The 15,593-nt window shown below is 40.1% G+C and overlaps 1 protein-coding gene and 1 long non-coding RNA gene across 7 annotated transcripts in view; one reads left to right on the forward strand and one right to left on the reverse strand.

Annotated features, from left to right (window-relative positions):
- The first annotated feature begins 1,177 nt into the window (after nucleotides 1-1,177).
- The window catches only part of LOC140610877 (uncharacterized), a 37,545-nt gene continuing 23,129 nt past the window's right edge, over nucleotides 1,178-15,593 (forward strand). Inside the window, exons 1-3 of one of the 2 annotated variants that reach the window (XR_012012332.1) lie at nucleotides 1,178-1,612; nucleotides 7,942-8,052; nucleotides 11,735-14,263. This is a non-coding gene — a long non-coding RNA (uncharacterized lncRNA). Of the gene's footprint in view, nucleotides 1,613-7,941; nucleotides 8,053-11,734; nucleotides 14,264-15,593 lie in introns of those variants that run through there. The other variant, XR_012012333.1, reaches the window with a different exon arrangement.
- Nucleotides 8,757-15,593, reverse strand: part of LOC140610868 (zinc finger protein 177-like) — a 30,409-nt gene continuing 23,572 nt past the window's right edge. For 4 of the 5 annotated variants that reach the window (XM_072787371.1, XM_072787370.1, XM_072787373.1 and 1 more), the window contains 5 exons: nucleotides 13,126-13,211; nucleotides 12,416-12,542; nucleotides 11,865-11,957; nucleotides 11,312-11,394; nucleotides 8,757-10,771 (listed from right to left, as the gene is read on the reverse strand). In XM_072787371.1, the coding sequence (XP_072643472.1) occupies nucleotides 9,665-10,771; nucleotides 11,312-11,394; nucleotides 11,865-11,957; nucleotides 12,416-12,542; nucleotides 13,126-13,158 (1,443 nt within the window). In that variant the 5' untranslated portion in view covers nucleotides 13,159-13,211 and the 3' untranslated portion in view covers nucleotides 8,757-9,664. The remainder of the gene's footprint in view (nucleotides 10,772-11,311; nucleotides 11,395-11,864; nucleotides 11,958-12,415; nucleotides 12,543-13,125; nucleotides 13,212-15,593) is intronic. The other variant, XM_072787374.1, reaches the window with a different exon arrangement.

The raw sequence follows: 15,593 nt of genomic DNA on the forward strand, positions 1-15,593 counted from the left end.
AGTGGGATTTATCCATGGAGGCAAGGGTGGTTCTGATGGAGGAGGAGAAGACAAGCTGAGGACAAAGCAGAAGCTGACACCCCGCAAGCTCCTGGTACCCCCCACTCCCGGGTGGGATATGTGTGATATTCCTCCAGGAACACTTCCAACTACCTTAATGTCAATGTCTTGCTAGAGGGGAAAATGTTACTCTGATAACAGCAAAGCCTCCAGTATCTTGTGGGTCCTCTTTAGCCTATGAAAGTCCTTCTGGACACCTCCCTTTCCTTCCCTCCCCAGCTCCCAGGTATTTCATCAGCTACCCCTCACAGCACCGCTGCAGCACCTCTTTCCGTCCACAGCCCAGTTCATGTGCTTTAATAAAACCACCATTTTGCACCAAACGCTTCTCAAGAAATCTTTCTTGGCCATGGCAGACTTCACCCCACCCCTACATTCAAAAACTACATCAATACAACCCCCCAAAAGCGCCCATTACATTTCCCCATTCACGTCCAGCCCACGAGGGCAGTGCAAGCCAGGGATTTCTTTCTTTTCTTTTCTTAAAGATTTTATTTATTCATGAGAGACACAGAGAGAGCCAGAGACACAGGCAGAGGGAGAAGCAGGTTCCCTGCGGGAAGCCCCATGCGGGACTCGATCCCGGGTCTCCAGGATCACGACCTGAGCCGAAGGCAGATGCTTAACTGCTGACCCACCGGGGCGTCCCTGTTTTTCTTTTTTTTTTTTTTTCGTCCCTGTTTTTCTAAAGTTGTTTTTTGTTTTGAGTCATCCCCACACCCAAGGTGGGGTTGGAACTTACCACCCGAGATCAAGAGCGGCACACGCCACCTACCGAGCCTGCAGGCTCCCCACGCGCTAGGTCTCCCAGCAGGGCTCCGGGAGGCCTGGAACAAACTCTTGCAACTTCTTCCCTTTCCCTCCCCTTGGCTTCCCAAAGCCGGCCTGCGCAGAGCCACAGCCGAAGCGAAACCGCGCCATAGGCGGAAAAGACGTTGGCGCGTGCGTGACGCCACTTCCGCTTCCTGCCTGAGGCCGGAAGGGGCGGGGCACCGCTTTCCGGTGGAGTCCCTAGTCCTACCACCTCAGGCGGGAAAGTTCTGGTTTCCTTCGGTGTGGATGTGGGTGGGCTGGTCTGGTACAGGCGCGGGTGGGGCCTGGAATGGAGCGGGGTGGGGAGCGGGCCGCCTGGGTGGCTCGGCGGTTGAGCGTCTGTCTGCCTTCGGCCCAGGGCGTGACCGTGGAGACCCTGGACCGAGTCCCGCGTGGGGCTCCCTGCGGGGAGCCTGCTTCTCCCTCTGCCTGTGTCTGTGCCATTGTCTGTGTCTCTCATGAATAAATAAAATCTTTAAAAAAAATACAAGGAATGGAGCGGGCCGGAGAGGTAGGTGGCTGGAATGGGGAACACACCCAGTGCCCGTTAGGAATGCGGAGTATTTAAGCTGGAAGGGCGAGCGCGCAGGTGGGCGAGCACCCCGCAGCAGGCAGGGAAGGCTGCGGCCCCTCCTCCCCTCGTTCCTGGAGCCCTTAGACGAGTCTCCCGTGCTTGACATTCTCGCCAGTCCTGAAAGTGGTCTAGCTTCTCTCTATTTGGGCGCCATGCTAAACTCCAGTAAGTGACTCCTTTGGATGTTCAGTTAATGGTTTTCTGCACATATCCTTCCCACCCCTTCTAATGTGTAATTGTCTTTGTATTTTTATTTTTGAAATAGCCCTAATAGACCAGGAATTCTTCACTTCTCAGGAATACATCTGAAGTGTCTCCAGTAATCATGTTTGCTGCGATTTTCAGTGGACGGTTTTTGTGAAATTAATAAGGGTGTTTAAACGCTGATTTGATATTATTTTTTAAAAATATTTTATGTGACAGAGTCAGAGGGCACAAGTGGAGGGAATAACAGAGGGAGGGAGAGGGAGAAGCAGGCTCCCTACTGAGCAGAGAGCCAGATGTGGGGCTTGATCCCAGGACCCTAGGATCATGACCTGAGACAAAGGTAGATGCTCAACTGACTGAGCCACCAGGTGCCCCTAAACCCGGATTTTAAGAAATTTTATTAAGATAAGATGTTCATGTGCATTATCAAATATATCTTATGGGATCTATTAAATTGATAACTTTTGCTACATTAATATTTCATCTGTTGCTGTACAAAATACTAAATTTATGTAGCCAAAAATTGTTTTTTAAAAATGTTTCTTGCCTTGCCTTTAAATGTCTTCAAACTGTGTACACCGAATTTGCTTCTTACATTAAAGACATTTTTTAAAAAGTTAAAAACATAAAGACATTTAAATCTTTACTCCTCATAGAGTTTACTTCATGTGCTGTGAAGTAGTGGATCAATTATTTTATTTTTTATTTTATTTATTTTTTTATTTTATTTTATTTTATTTTATTTTATTTTTTTATTTTTTTATTTTATTTTATTTTATTTTATTTATTATTATTTTTTAATTATTTTATTTCCTCCAGAAAAGATGGGCCAGTTGTACCACTTACCAGTAAACTTTTGACCTGGTCATGTGAAATTACATCTATATTAAATAAATTCCTATATGTGCCGGTATAAATTTCTAGACTCTTATGTGTCAGTAATACTAATGCCATATCATAACTTTTAAAAAATTATAATAGCTCTAGTATGTAGTGTTAAAAAATATAATGACGGCTAACATATATTGGACCTTACTGCTCTAGGTGCTTCAGAGACACATTTTTTTATGCTTCTAATGATGCAGCTATACCATGGGGGGTTTTTGTGTTATTTTGGAACAGCTTTATTGAGCTATAATTCACAAAACCTACAATTTGTGCATTTGAAACTTTAATATTCAACGTGTGTGTGTATGCTTTTTAAAATTTCAGAGTTGGGCAACTAGCACAATTTTAGAACCATTTTTGTCCCTCCAGAAGAACTCTTTGGCTGTCATAATCCCATTTCCCTCCTCTCTTAATGTGTATCCATGAATTATTTTCTGATTCTATGGATTTGCCTTGTCTGAACATTTCATGTAAATGAAATCATAAAATCCTCTGCCAATAACTTTTCACTTAGCATGTTTTCTTTTTTTTTTTTAAGGATTTTATGTATTCATGAGACACACACCCACACACACAGAGGCAGAGACACAGGCAGAGGGAGAAGCAGTCTCCATGCAGGAAGCCCCACGTGGGACTCGATCCCGGAACTCCAGGATCACGCCCTGAGCCACCCAGGGATCCCACTTAGCATGTTTTCAAGGTTCATATGTGCTGTAGTGCATATCATTCTTTTTTATTGCTGAATGATACTCCATTGTATGAATATACTACATGTTATTTTCGTATTTATCAGTTGATGCACATTTGGGTTGTTAACACTTTGTGGGTATTACGAATAATGCTGCTCTGAACATTCATTTATTTTTGTGTGTGTGCATATTTTAATCTTTCCTGGGTATTGTATTAGCCAGAGTTCTCCAAAGAAATAGAACATATAACCCTGAACTTTATGGTAAACCCAGAAACATCTATTATACACACACACATATAATGGACATAACATACATTATTTGTATTTATACACACACAACACGACTTTTATATAAGGAACCACTTATGTGGCCATGGAGGCTGAGATGTCTCACAATCTACCATCCCCAGTTGAGAGACCTATGAAAGCAGGTGGTGCCATTCAAACACCTGAGAGCAAGGCTGCCAAAGGTGTAAATTTCCGTCTGTCTCAGAGCTCGAGAACCAGGAGTACCAAGAGCAGGAGATCACTATCCCAATTCAACAATCAGACAATAAAAGAACTCAATCTTCTGCTTTTTTATTCCATTCACACTCTTAAATCCAATTGGATGATGTCCACCCATGCTGGGGAGGGTGATATGCTATGTTCAGTCTATTGATTCAAATGATAATCTCCTGAAACATGCTCACAGACACCCAGATGTTACATTTAACCAGATATCTAGGTATTCCATGACATAGTCTAGTTGACACATAAAATTAATTACCACAGGTATCTACCTAGGAGTGGAATTGCTGGACCATATAGTAATTATGTATTTGACACTTTGAAGGACTACCAGACTTTTCCAAAGTGGCTGCACCATTTTACATTCTACCCATCAATGTAAGAGTTATTTCCCAATATCACTTGTTAATTTTTGTTTTTATATATTAGCTATCCTAAGTGGTGAGAAGGGGTATCTCCTTGTGATTTGGGTTTGCAATTTTCTACTGACCACTGATGTTGAGGGCTAGTATCTTTTCTTATATTTGTTGCTATTTGTTTGTCCATGGAGAAATGTATCTCCAAATCTCTTGTCCATTTAAAAATTGCATTATTTGTCTTTTTAGTATTGACTAGCAAGATTTCTTTGTATATTCTGTATTGAAGTTCCTTTTTGCATTATGAATTGCAAATATTTTCTCCCATTCCATGAGTTGTCTTTCACTTTCTTGATGTGTCCTTTGGAGTACAAAAGCATTTTAATGTTGATAACTGATCTCTGAAGATACAAAAGATCTTAATTTTGATAAGGTACAATCTGTTTTTTGATTGCAAGGTGCTTTCGGTATCACGTCTAAGAAACCATTGCCAAATTCAATGTCATGAAGCATTCCTCTTATGCTTTCTTTTAGGAATTTTGCAATTTTGTTTCAATGGTTCATCTTTGTTCCATTAGTTTTTGTATACAGTATAAAGAGAGGGAAAGCATTAACATTCCAGTGCTTCATCACATATGGTTAGCAGTGCTGTTTGCACAGTCCAGGAACTCTTAACTGCTCTTTACTCAGTTAATACCAAAAGATAGATATAGTTATTTGTTCTCAATTTTTGAAACAGGCAAAATTAAATTATGAAGAGAAGCAGTAGAAATAAGCACCTTTTTTTATTAGTTATGTTTATATAAGTTTCAAATCATGAAGGCCAGTTTTATTTTTTTTAATAAAATAATTTTTTATTGGTGTTCAATTTACCAACATACAGAATAACACCCAGTGCTCATCCCATCAAGTGTCCCCCTCAGTGCCCGTCACCCACTCACCCCCACCCCCCGCCCTCCTCCCCTTCCACCACCCCTAGTTCGTTTCCCAGAGTTAGGAGTCTTTATGTTCTGTCTCCCTTTCTGATATTTCCCACACATTTCTTCTCCCTTCCCTTATATTCCCTTTCACTATTTTTTATATTCCCCAAATGAATGAGAACATACACTGTTTGTCCTTCTCCGATTGACTTACTTCACTCAGCATAATACCAGTTCCATCCACGTTGAAGCAAATGGTGGGTATTTGTCGTTTCTAATGGCTGAGTAATATTCCATTGTATACATAAACCACATCTTCTTTATCCATTCATCTTTCGATGGACACCGAGGCTCCTTCCACAGTTTGGCTATTGTGGACATTGCTGCTATAAACATCGGGGTGCAGGTGTCCCGGTGTTTCATTGCATCTGTATCTTTGGGGTAAATCCCCAGCAGTGCGATTGCTGGGTCGTAGGGCAGATCTATTTTTAACCCTTTGAGGAACCTCCACACAGTTTTCGAGAGTGGCTGCACCAGTTCACATTCCCACCAACAGTGCAAGAGGGTTCCCCTTTCTCTGCATCCTCTCCAACATTTGTTGTTTCCTGCCTTGTTAATTTTCCCCATTCTCACTGGTGTGAGGTGGTATCTCATTGTGGTTTTGATTTGTATTTCCCTGATGGCCAGTGATGTGGAGCATTTTTCCATGTGCCTGTTGGCCATGTCTATGTCTTCCTCTGTGAGATTTCTCTTCATGTCTTTTGCCCATTTCATGATGGGATTGTTTGTTTCTTTGGTGTTGAGTTTAATAAGTTCTTTATAGATCTTGGAAACTAGCCCTTTATCTGATACATCATTTGCAAATATCTTCTCCCATTCTGTAGGTTGTCTTTTAGTTTTGTTGACTGTATCCTTTGCTGTGCAAAAGCTTCTTATCTTGATGAAGTCCCAATAGTTCATTTTTGCTTTTGTTTCTTTTGCCTTCGTGGATGTATCTTGCAAGAAGTTACTGTGGCCAAGTTCAAAAAGGGTGTTGCCTGTGTTCTCCTCTAGGATTTTGATGGAATCTTGTCTCACATTTAGATCTTTCATCCATTTTGAGTTTATCTTTGTGTATGGTGTAAGAGAATGGTCTAGTTTCATTCTTCTGCATGTGGATGTCCAATTTTCCCAGCACCATTTATTGAAGAGACTGTCTTTCTTCCAATGGATAGTCTTTCCTCTGAAGGCCAGTTTTAACACATACTGAGCCATATTAATTATTCTAAGTGTCCACAGAATCACATTTTATCAAGGAATAAAGGCAAAGACCTTTAAATTTATTTTTCATCATTATCAGGGCATTTGTGCTTAAGATGGGATATTTTAGGGTAATGGGTACAATAGCTATGGGAAATTTAGACATGACTACAATTGCAGGGAAGTACACCTGTTTTCCTCTATTTTAATTATTTTTTATTGATTATAGGAGAAGTAATGTTTAAATTTAGTGGGGTTCTTAGATATAGCCATAATTTGAACCCTGGTATTGATTACAATTTTGAAGCCTTGTCAATTAGTATAGTTTAGCAAAGTTAAGTTTAATTTAGAACTTACATTGTGGAGGCACAAAAGCACTGGTGCCACTCTTATCTTTTTGATAAGTAAATATTTTCATATATAAGTTGTTACATTTTTATATATATGATAATTATATGTAAAAATTTTTATGTAAGTTTTAAACTTGAATACATAAACTAGGTTTTCAACTGGCCCAAATTATGGATCTTTTTAAAATATAGTTTTGTGTGTATATTTATAATTTACATATATACATTATGTTAAATATTACATATGTATATAACTTACTTTACCTTTTATTTTCTTCACTATATATATGGGTTTATTTTTCATTATTGTCTTTTTTTGAGATTTTATTTATTTGTTCATGAGAGACACAAAGAGAGAGGCAGAGACACAGAGGGAGAAGCAGGCTCCTTGCAGGGAACCGATGTGGGACTCAATCCCAGGACTGGGATCATGCCCTGAGCCAAAGGTAGATGCTCAACTTCTGATCCACGCAGGCACCCCTCATTATTGTTTTTAAATCAGTAAGCAACTGAAGACTAACATATTTCTTAGACCCAACGAATATTTGATACATAAAATTTAAAGTTCTCGTTCTTTGGGAAGGGAGGGATTACTTGGTAATCCTGCTGCTATACTTTTTTTCTTTTGGTCTCTTATCTTTCCCCATTTTTTTTTTTTTTTTTACATATTTACCTATAAGTTCCTGATGATCCTGAGTGGCCCTTTGCTATGGCCTCTATTTCTAGACTGTCCCTTTCAACCGCAGAGGGACTACAGTCTCTTTTCAAGAGAGCAGTATAGGGGAATCCCAATTTTATAACATTTGGTTTTCAAGAAGATGCTCTTAGAAGTTGATAGGTAGTGGCACTCAAGAGAGCCCATGCTCATTGACCAGGAGACAAACTTTATTGAGTTGAGAAACCTCCTGAGCTTTCTTTTTTTTTTTTTTTTTATAGATAAGATCTTTATTTTATTTTATTTTTTTTTAATTTTTATTTATTTATGATAGTCACACAGAGAGAAAGAGAGAGAGGCAGAGACACAGGCAGAGGGAGAAGCAGGCTCCATGCACCGGGAGCCCGATGTGGGATTCGATCCCGGGTCTCCGGGATCGCGCCCTGGGCCAAAGGCAGGCGCCAAACCGCTGCGCCACCCAGGGATCCCCCTCCTGAGCTTTCTTAGGGGGAGCAGGGAAAAAAATGTTCTTACTCTTTTCCCTCTTTCATTAAACATTTATCTCATTCATGGGTGAGATCCCTCATATCCCACCAGATTGGCAGAGGAACAAATCATGACAGAAATGAAGCAAGGAACAACAGAGACATATGTGAGGGCTGCTGTTGTCTTTGGCAGGGAAGGGTGCTGAGGACCTCCTGATCTCTTCGTCCTCCATAGGAGATGTACTGGCTGAGGAGATCCCCCTTTGGTGTTTCAGGGACCACCACCACATAGTGCTGAGGAAAGGTAAGTTGTTTCTGGTTGTCCTTACATACTGGTAAGGAGAAAATGTTATCGGCTAGGTCAATAATTCACATTAATACCAAGTGAATTATAACATTATTAGGGAAGAAAAATGGGCACTATTTAAGAATGAAAGGACAGGGGCACCTGGGTGGCTCAGTCAGTTAAGCATCTGCCTTGGGCTAAGGGTCCTGGGATCAAGCCCTTTAACAGGTTCCCAGCTCAGTGGGGGTGGGGGGTCTGCTTCTCCCTCTCCCCCTGCTTGTGCACTCTCTGTCTCTCAAATAAATAAATCTTTATTTTTTTAATTTTAATTGTTATTTTTTATAAATAAATCTTTAAATAAAGAATGAAAGGACAATTTATCAGAAATATAAAATGACAACATTTATATGCTTCTAGCTATAGTGACTCAAGGTAAAACAAATGAGAATTAAAAAAAAAAAACAATCTGACCATCCACAGTAATAGTGACACATCTTAACATACCGCTTTCAATAAAGGACAAATGAAAGAAGGTTTGTAATGATACAAATTTTAAGAACAGTAAGATCATCCATCAGACACAATGAGAACTGATTATACCAAATAATTACAGAACAGGCATTGTTTTCAACCATACTTAAAGGATTCACAAAACTTGACCACATATGAGAGATTATCAGTTAACTGAAATCCCTTGTAACAGAATCTTCCCTCCAGAGTGGTTTGCATCAGTTAAGGAGTTTATTTTTCTCTTGTTACATGAAGCCCAGAAATCAGCAACACAGAGTTGGTACAACCAAATAATACTGTATGTCCCTGTTGTATAATCAGTAGCTTCTGACTATGATCCTCTTGGTCTGTTTTCTAGGAGAGAAAATGAGATGAGACCACAGGGCAAATGGTGAAGCAAAAATGCCAGACAAGACACTCCCATTGCCATGGGCTTCTTTAGAGCCCACAAGCAGTCACCTTTGCCTGTTTCTCACTGAACAGAGCCAGTGGCTCATGGGCATTCACAGCGGCAAAGAAAGTTGAGACCTTAAAAAATTGTCCACACTGCCAACTTAAACACAGTTGTAGTTTTGTTACTTTTAGGAAAGGGAGGGAGGAATGGATCGAAGATACTTGTATCTGAGACCACAATCAAGTCTCCAACAATTTTCTGTTTGAATAATGTCATACAGAATCTGTATCATGAAGAACATACATTTGTGTATAATGTAATTAAATTAGGAATCTATAAAAAATAACTAAAATATGTAGAGTCTGCACATTAAAAAATACATTTCTAAATAGCCTATAGGTCCAAGACATCTTGATGATGATTGGACAACATTTAGTACTAAATTCATGGTAAAAATATTATTTATCAAAACTTTTGTGATGTAGATTAAGTGCCATATAACTTTTAATACTCATCGGTTAACAGACTTTCAGGATGAAACATTCACTGATAAAAGACAATCACAGAACGGTAACATTTGTAAGATTGGTCCCAGGGTAGCATAAGTCAAAAATTGTGCCTGCAGGCTTTCTATATTAGTCACAACAGGGCTGCTCTCCAGTGTGAGTTCTAAAATGAAGAATGAGTTGTGAAGGCCTAGTTAAGGCTTTCTTCTAGTCATTTCATTCATACTTTCTGCCCAGTATGTATTCGTTTGTGCATTATAAGATTAGTGCTGGTGCTGAATGCCTTCCCACACTGAACACACTGATAGGGCTTCTCTCCTGTGTGAGTTCTCACATGTACTCTTAAGCAGGAAGAATTCCTAAAGGCCTTCCCACATTCTTTACACTCATAGGTTTTCTCTCCAGTGTGAGTTCTCTTGTGCACAATGAGGTAAGAGCCTGTGCTGAAGGATTTTCCACACTGACTACACTCATAAGGTTTCTCTCCAGTGTGAGACCGTGTATGTTTCTTAAGGGATGACTGGTCAATGAAGGCTTTCCCACAGTCACTGCATTCATAGGGCTTCTCTCCAGTGTGGGTTCTCATATGCTTCTGAAGGGATGAAGGAACAGTGAAAGCCTTGCCACATTCCTTACAGTCATAGGGTTTCTCTCCAGTGTGAGTCCTTTTGTGCACATTAAGATGAGAGCTCTGGCTGAAGGATTTTCCACAGTGATTACACTCATAAGGTTTCTCTCCAGTGTGAGATCTCACATGCTTTTTAAGGGAGGACTGAAAAATGAAGGCTTTCCCACAGTCACTACATTCGTAAGGCTTCTCTCCGGCATGAGGTCTCACACATTTCTGAAGGGACAAGGGGCTGGCGAACACCTTCCCATGCTCATTACATTCTGAGCTTTCTTCCATGGTACACATTGTTTTGTGGACACTATGGGAAGCTCTTTCTCCATAATCACTGCAATCACAGAGTTCCTCTCCAGTAGGTATTTGCACATGTACTGAAAAGGAAGGATGTAAGCTGAAGGACATAAGACACTGACTACACGTGTGAAATTTCTCTCCTGTGAGAGTCCTTAAGTGTTTCCTAAGGGATCCCTCTTGGTTGAAAGATTTGCCATGATCATTAAATTCAAGAGCTTTCTCTCCACTGTGAGTACTTACATGACTGCTAAGAGTTGAGGGATGGCCAAGGTCTTTCCCATATTCTTTATATTTGTAGCATTTCTCTCTCTCACAATATCTTGTACACATAAAGCGATAGTTCTTTCTGAAGAATTTTCCACAATGATCAAATTCCAAGGGTTTCTTACCAGGTTGAGTTAGTGCCTGCAGAGCAAGGAGTAAGTGGTGACTAAAGACCTTATCACTTTCTTTATACTTATGAGAATTCTTCATGTGCAATCTGCCATACATAGGAAGTACATGATTACAACTGACATTTTTACTATTTTCGTGGTATGTATGTGATTTTTTTTTTTCCTATTAGAGAGAGAGGGGGGCAGAGACAAAGGCAGAGGGAGAAGCAGGTTCCTCGCAGGGAGCCTGATGTAGGACTCGATCCGGGGACTCCAGGATCATGCCCTGGGCTGAAGGCAGACGCTAAACCACTGACCCACCCAACCATCCCTGGAATCACATTTAAATAATGTTTACTTTTTGGTATTCTTTGTGAGGCAGAAAGTGTTGGGCTTGGTTTAGAGATTTCCCTAATTTTATGAGATTCAGGAAGACTCTCCTGAAACAGCTTCCTGGTGAGCAAATGCCACGCTTCACTGCCTCCCCTCATTTGGAAGCTGGTGCTTTAACTCAATGGCATTCACAGACTTCTACTGTAAAAAAACAGGAATTATTCCTACTGAATCTTACCGTTTTTATGCCATTGCAAGTTTTTTCCCCAGGAACATTCTGCATAGGAATTCCATCTTTTGATTTCAGTTGTATATTCCAATCTGAAATTGAAAATTTTTATAACTATTGGGATAAAAAATAGGGATAACAGAAAAAAGGAGGTAGGCACCCTATGGATTTGTTTTCAGTAACATTAAATACAGAAGGGAAATGATGAAAGAGAAGATGTAACGTGTGATGAGAGGAACTGTTCTAGGAATGTGGCTCTGGGAGAAGATGACAATGATAGGAACAAGCAATGGAAATGGGAAAGGATTCTGAAGGTTTGAGATACTAGAGTGTATTACCTGGAAAGTAAAGTAGGGAGAATGGAACAAAAAGTATTCAAGGAAATATCAAATTGAAAGTGGAATTAAAACAGCCTTTTCTCTGAAACCACAGGAAAATGTGAATGAATGGCAAGATGGAAAGCTCAAGTAATGGCCTCTTTATCCCAAAACCGACGCTCCCAAATGGATCATCCCTCACCATGGCTCCTCCATGTAATGACTCCTTTTTGCCTGGGGCTCACCTGTACAGGCACTTTGGACAATTCCCCCCTCCTCTGGACCCAGTGCTTCCTGCTCCACCTCCGTGATCAGACTGTGTTTGCAGAGAGGATACCCTGCTCATGGAGAAAGATGTGTGAGGTGGAGGAACTGTGAAGGAGATAAGAAATCTGTCCACAAAACTGATTCCAATACTTTGATACTGAGGAAGATAGGCAAATACAACTTCAGGAGTGACCCAAGAATCAGATCTTTTACAAGGTCCCCAAAACAGGTATCTACGTATCTGTTCACAGATATACCTATGTATGCCCTGTTCATAGAGAACTGACCCTTGAAATCCAAGCCCAAGAGCAGAAACATATGGCAAATTACCTAAATCTTGTAATAATAATGAAAAATGAAATCAGTCGATTTTTTACAGGAAGCCATAAGACTGCTCTACAAGGACAGGCGCCATTCATTTTATGTTTGTCATGTATTACCATTCTTTTCACAAATCCTAGAACATGGTATGTCAGGAAGGACTGTCTGCTGCATGAAGAAATGAGAAAATTAATGAGGCCAATCTTACCCAGAGAGGCTAGGTTCCTAAAGTTCTCCAGCATCACATCTCTGTACAGGATTTTCTGAGCATGGTCCAGCAGTGCCCACTCCTCCTGAGAGAAGTCCACCACCACTTCCTCAAAGGTCACGGAATCCTGAAACATCACAAACATTCTGGCTCAGCCAAGGCTCATTTCCAACAATGTAGCAAAGGAATGGTAGGGGAGGCTGCCAGCAATGGGGAAGGAGACCAACACATAGATTTCATTATCTGAACCAAGGCTCAGTTCTTTCACTCTCCCTGCCTGGACCATCTCATCCAGACTCATGTTTTTAGTAGCTTGTCTAATACATGGTTTATCTGATCTTTCCACCACTAGGTTTCGAGGCCTCTTCCAGTCTTAGTCAAGACCAAGTATAGATTGACTGTACTACAGGATGAGAAAAATACTTGAAAAATGAATGGATGATTTTCCTAGTGAAAAAAATCTCTTTTCCTTCATAGCATCCAGCAGAATATGGAACAAATACTTAACCTGGAGGAAGATCTGGAAAAAAAGAAATCAACAAATATTATAGTAATAGAAGCCTGTCTTAGGGATTCTTTGTCTCATTCTAAGAACCCCAAAGAACTGGGGAAGCCTGAGGCCAGCTCAGTTGAAGCTGTGGGTCATGGGCAAGAGATGTGTCCTTTGGGAACAGCAATGTTTTTTGGAAACAGAATAATTTCCTCAGTACCTGTGACCAGGTTGTCAGCAATCTGGCAGCCATTCTTCCTCTTGTATGTCTCCCGCCTTACCAGACAAGGTTCTGAGCAAGCAGACCTAGAGAAGAAAGAAGCCAGGAGAGTCCAGGCTTGACAAATATTCACCACTTACAACCTAGAAGCTTCCTCATACTAGCTTCAGACAGACCACACTCACACACATACACATGCACACATACATACCCACTGTATAGTACACTGTTCGGATTTTATCTCCCTATCCAAGAACAGCTAGGAATTAGAAATATAAGATGCACTTATTTTTAGTTTTTGAACTTTTTTCTAGACGGAACTACTAAAAATGTCTACAATCAATAGGCATTGTGAAGAGCAATGAGCCACTCTCCTACCAATATGCCTCTATTTTTTTTTTAATTTTTATTTATTTATGATAGTCACACAGAGAGAGAGAGAGAGGCAGAGACACAGGCAGAGGGAGAAGCAGGCTCCATGCACCGGGAGCCCGACGTGGGATTCGATCCCGGATCTCCAGGATCGCGCCCTGGGCCAAAGGCAGGCGCCAAACCGCTGCGCCACCCAGGGATCCCCCAATATGCCTCTAAATGTCAGTAGTCTTCCCATAAAAGAAATCAGGACCCTTTTGAGAAATAGCTCAGTCCAGTGTAGAACATGAAATGTTCAAGCTGAGTTTGGAACATCTTATAACAGAAAGCAAGAGACCCAGCAAAGGCTAATGGGGTTGTGTCAAAAAGACATGGAGAAAATTTTTTTAAAAGAGTTCCCCTCTTAGGATGGAACAATTTGATAAATAATGGCTGCAGTCTGTTGAAATCATCAAATCGAAACAAAATCATGAATTCATAATGATATTTAAAAAAAAAACCCTAATGGTCAGAATTGGAGGAGGCCAGGATATCAGCTTCTGATTCTGAAAATTCTATAAGGAAAAAATCAAGCATATATCCCTATTGTGTGAGTTAAAGTTCTTTACAGAAGAATCATACAAGCTTTACAAGAAGCTTCATTTATTATAAAGAAAAATGCTAGAGTCAGAAAGTAACCATTTTGCAACCACTAGTAAATTAATGGGTCATGGCAACAATTAACAGTTAATAAATTATTAGGTGAAAAATGAATGGAGATGTTTAAGTGTTATGTTTTATTTTAAAGAAAAGAAGGATGGTGTGAATATGATGAATTTCCACAGACTCTTCACCATTAAAATTGTCTTTCTCTCTCTCCTGCATTCCATCTGTTTCAGCAACAATGTTGAGAACAATATATTCAAGGGAAAATAGATGTCATGACCCTTTCCTCCTATATACTTCAAAGTAACACAGGAACTTGGACATTCTCTAACATAACCACAATGATCAAAATCAGGAATGTTTAACATGGATTTAATATTTATTATTATTATTATTATTATTATTATTATTATTATGTAACATATATTCCATATGCAGAATTTCACTAACTGGTCCAATAATGTCCTTTATAGCAATCCCTTTGTAAATCTCTCACATGGGACCATGCCCTCTAACCATAGTTCTTTACTCTCCTTTAATCTGGACCTGTCCCTCAGCCCTTCTTCATCTTTCAAGATACAAAGAGTCCAGATCAGATGTTTCACAGACTCCACCCACCTCAATTTTGGCTTGCCTGATATTTTCTCATGATTAGATTCAGAAAGTTCGTTTTTGGATGAAGGATTGTACAAGTGATGCATGTCCTTCTCATGTGCCACATCAGGAGGCACATGATCCAGTCTGTTTCATTACTGGTGATAACTTTGATCATGTGGTTAAGGTGGCATGCCACAGGTTTTTCTATTAAGTAATCATTTTATCCTTTTGTAATTAACAAGGAATCTTATTGACTAAGGGATAAATGAAGACTGTATTAATAAGCTGGGTAACTTTATAAGAGAAGAATCAAGCTGATACTAGAACCAACTGATAAATCTTATTATCACAAAGTAGGTATCTGGATCGCACAAAAGTTCTGATATGATGTAAGAAGAAACAGCACCATCTGTGAAGTACTTTTGCCAAAAATTCTGACAAATCCTTTCATGTAATTAGTTTATAGAAGAGAAGGAAGAGGAGAGACTGAGAGGTTAAAATGACATCATGAAGATGTAAGCAGTCAAACCCAATCTGGGGGACAGAGAGGAAGGGAATACTGTTACCCGCAAAGAGACTGGTTAAGAGACATAAGAACCCACTGCAGTGTGTGGGCGTGGGCCTTCAATCTCCATTCAGACAACACCAATGGTAAAAACATATTATGAGGCATTTTAGGGGAACTGAACACAGACTGGGTATTCGAGGATACTGGTAAAGAGAAAAGCAGCCCGACATCCAGGAGCTGCCCTGGTACTATCAGCCAGATCTGCAAATTCTACCCTTGAACATAAGCAAGTTCACAGAACAGCGACAGCAGACAGGGCCACTCTATGACTGTGACATGCTAAGAC

This window comes from Canis lupus, chromosome 19, assembly GCF_048164855.1.
Source record: "Canis lupus baileyi chromosome 19, mCanLup2.hap1, whole genome shotgun sequence".
Taxonomy (NCBI): domain Eukaryota; kingdom Metazoa; phylum Chordata; class Mammalia; order Carnivora; family Canidae; genus Canis; species Canis lupus.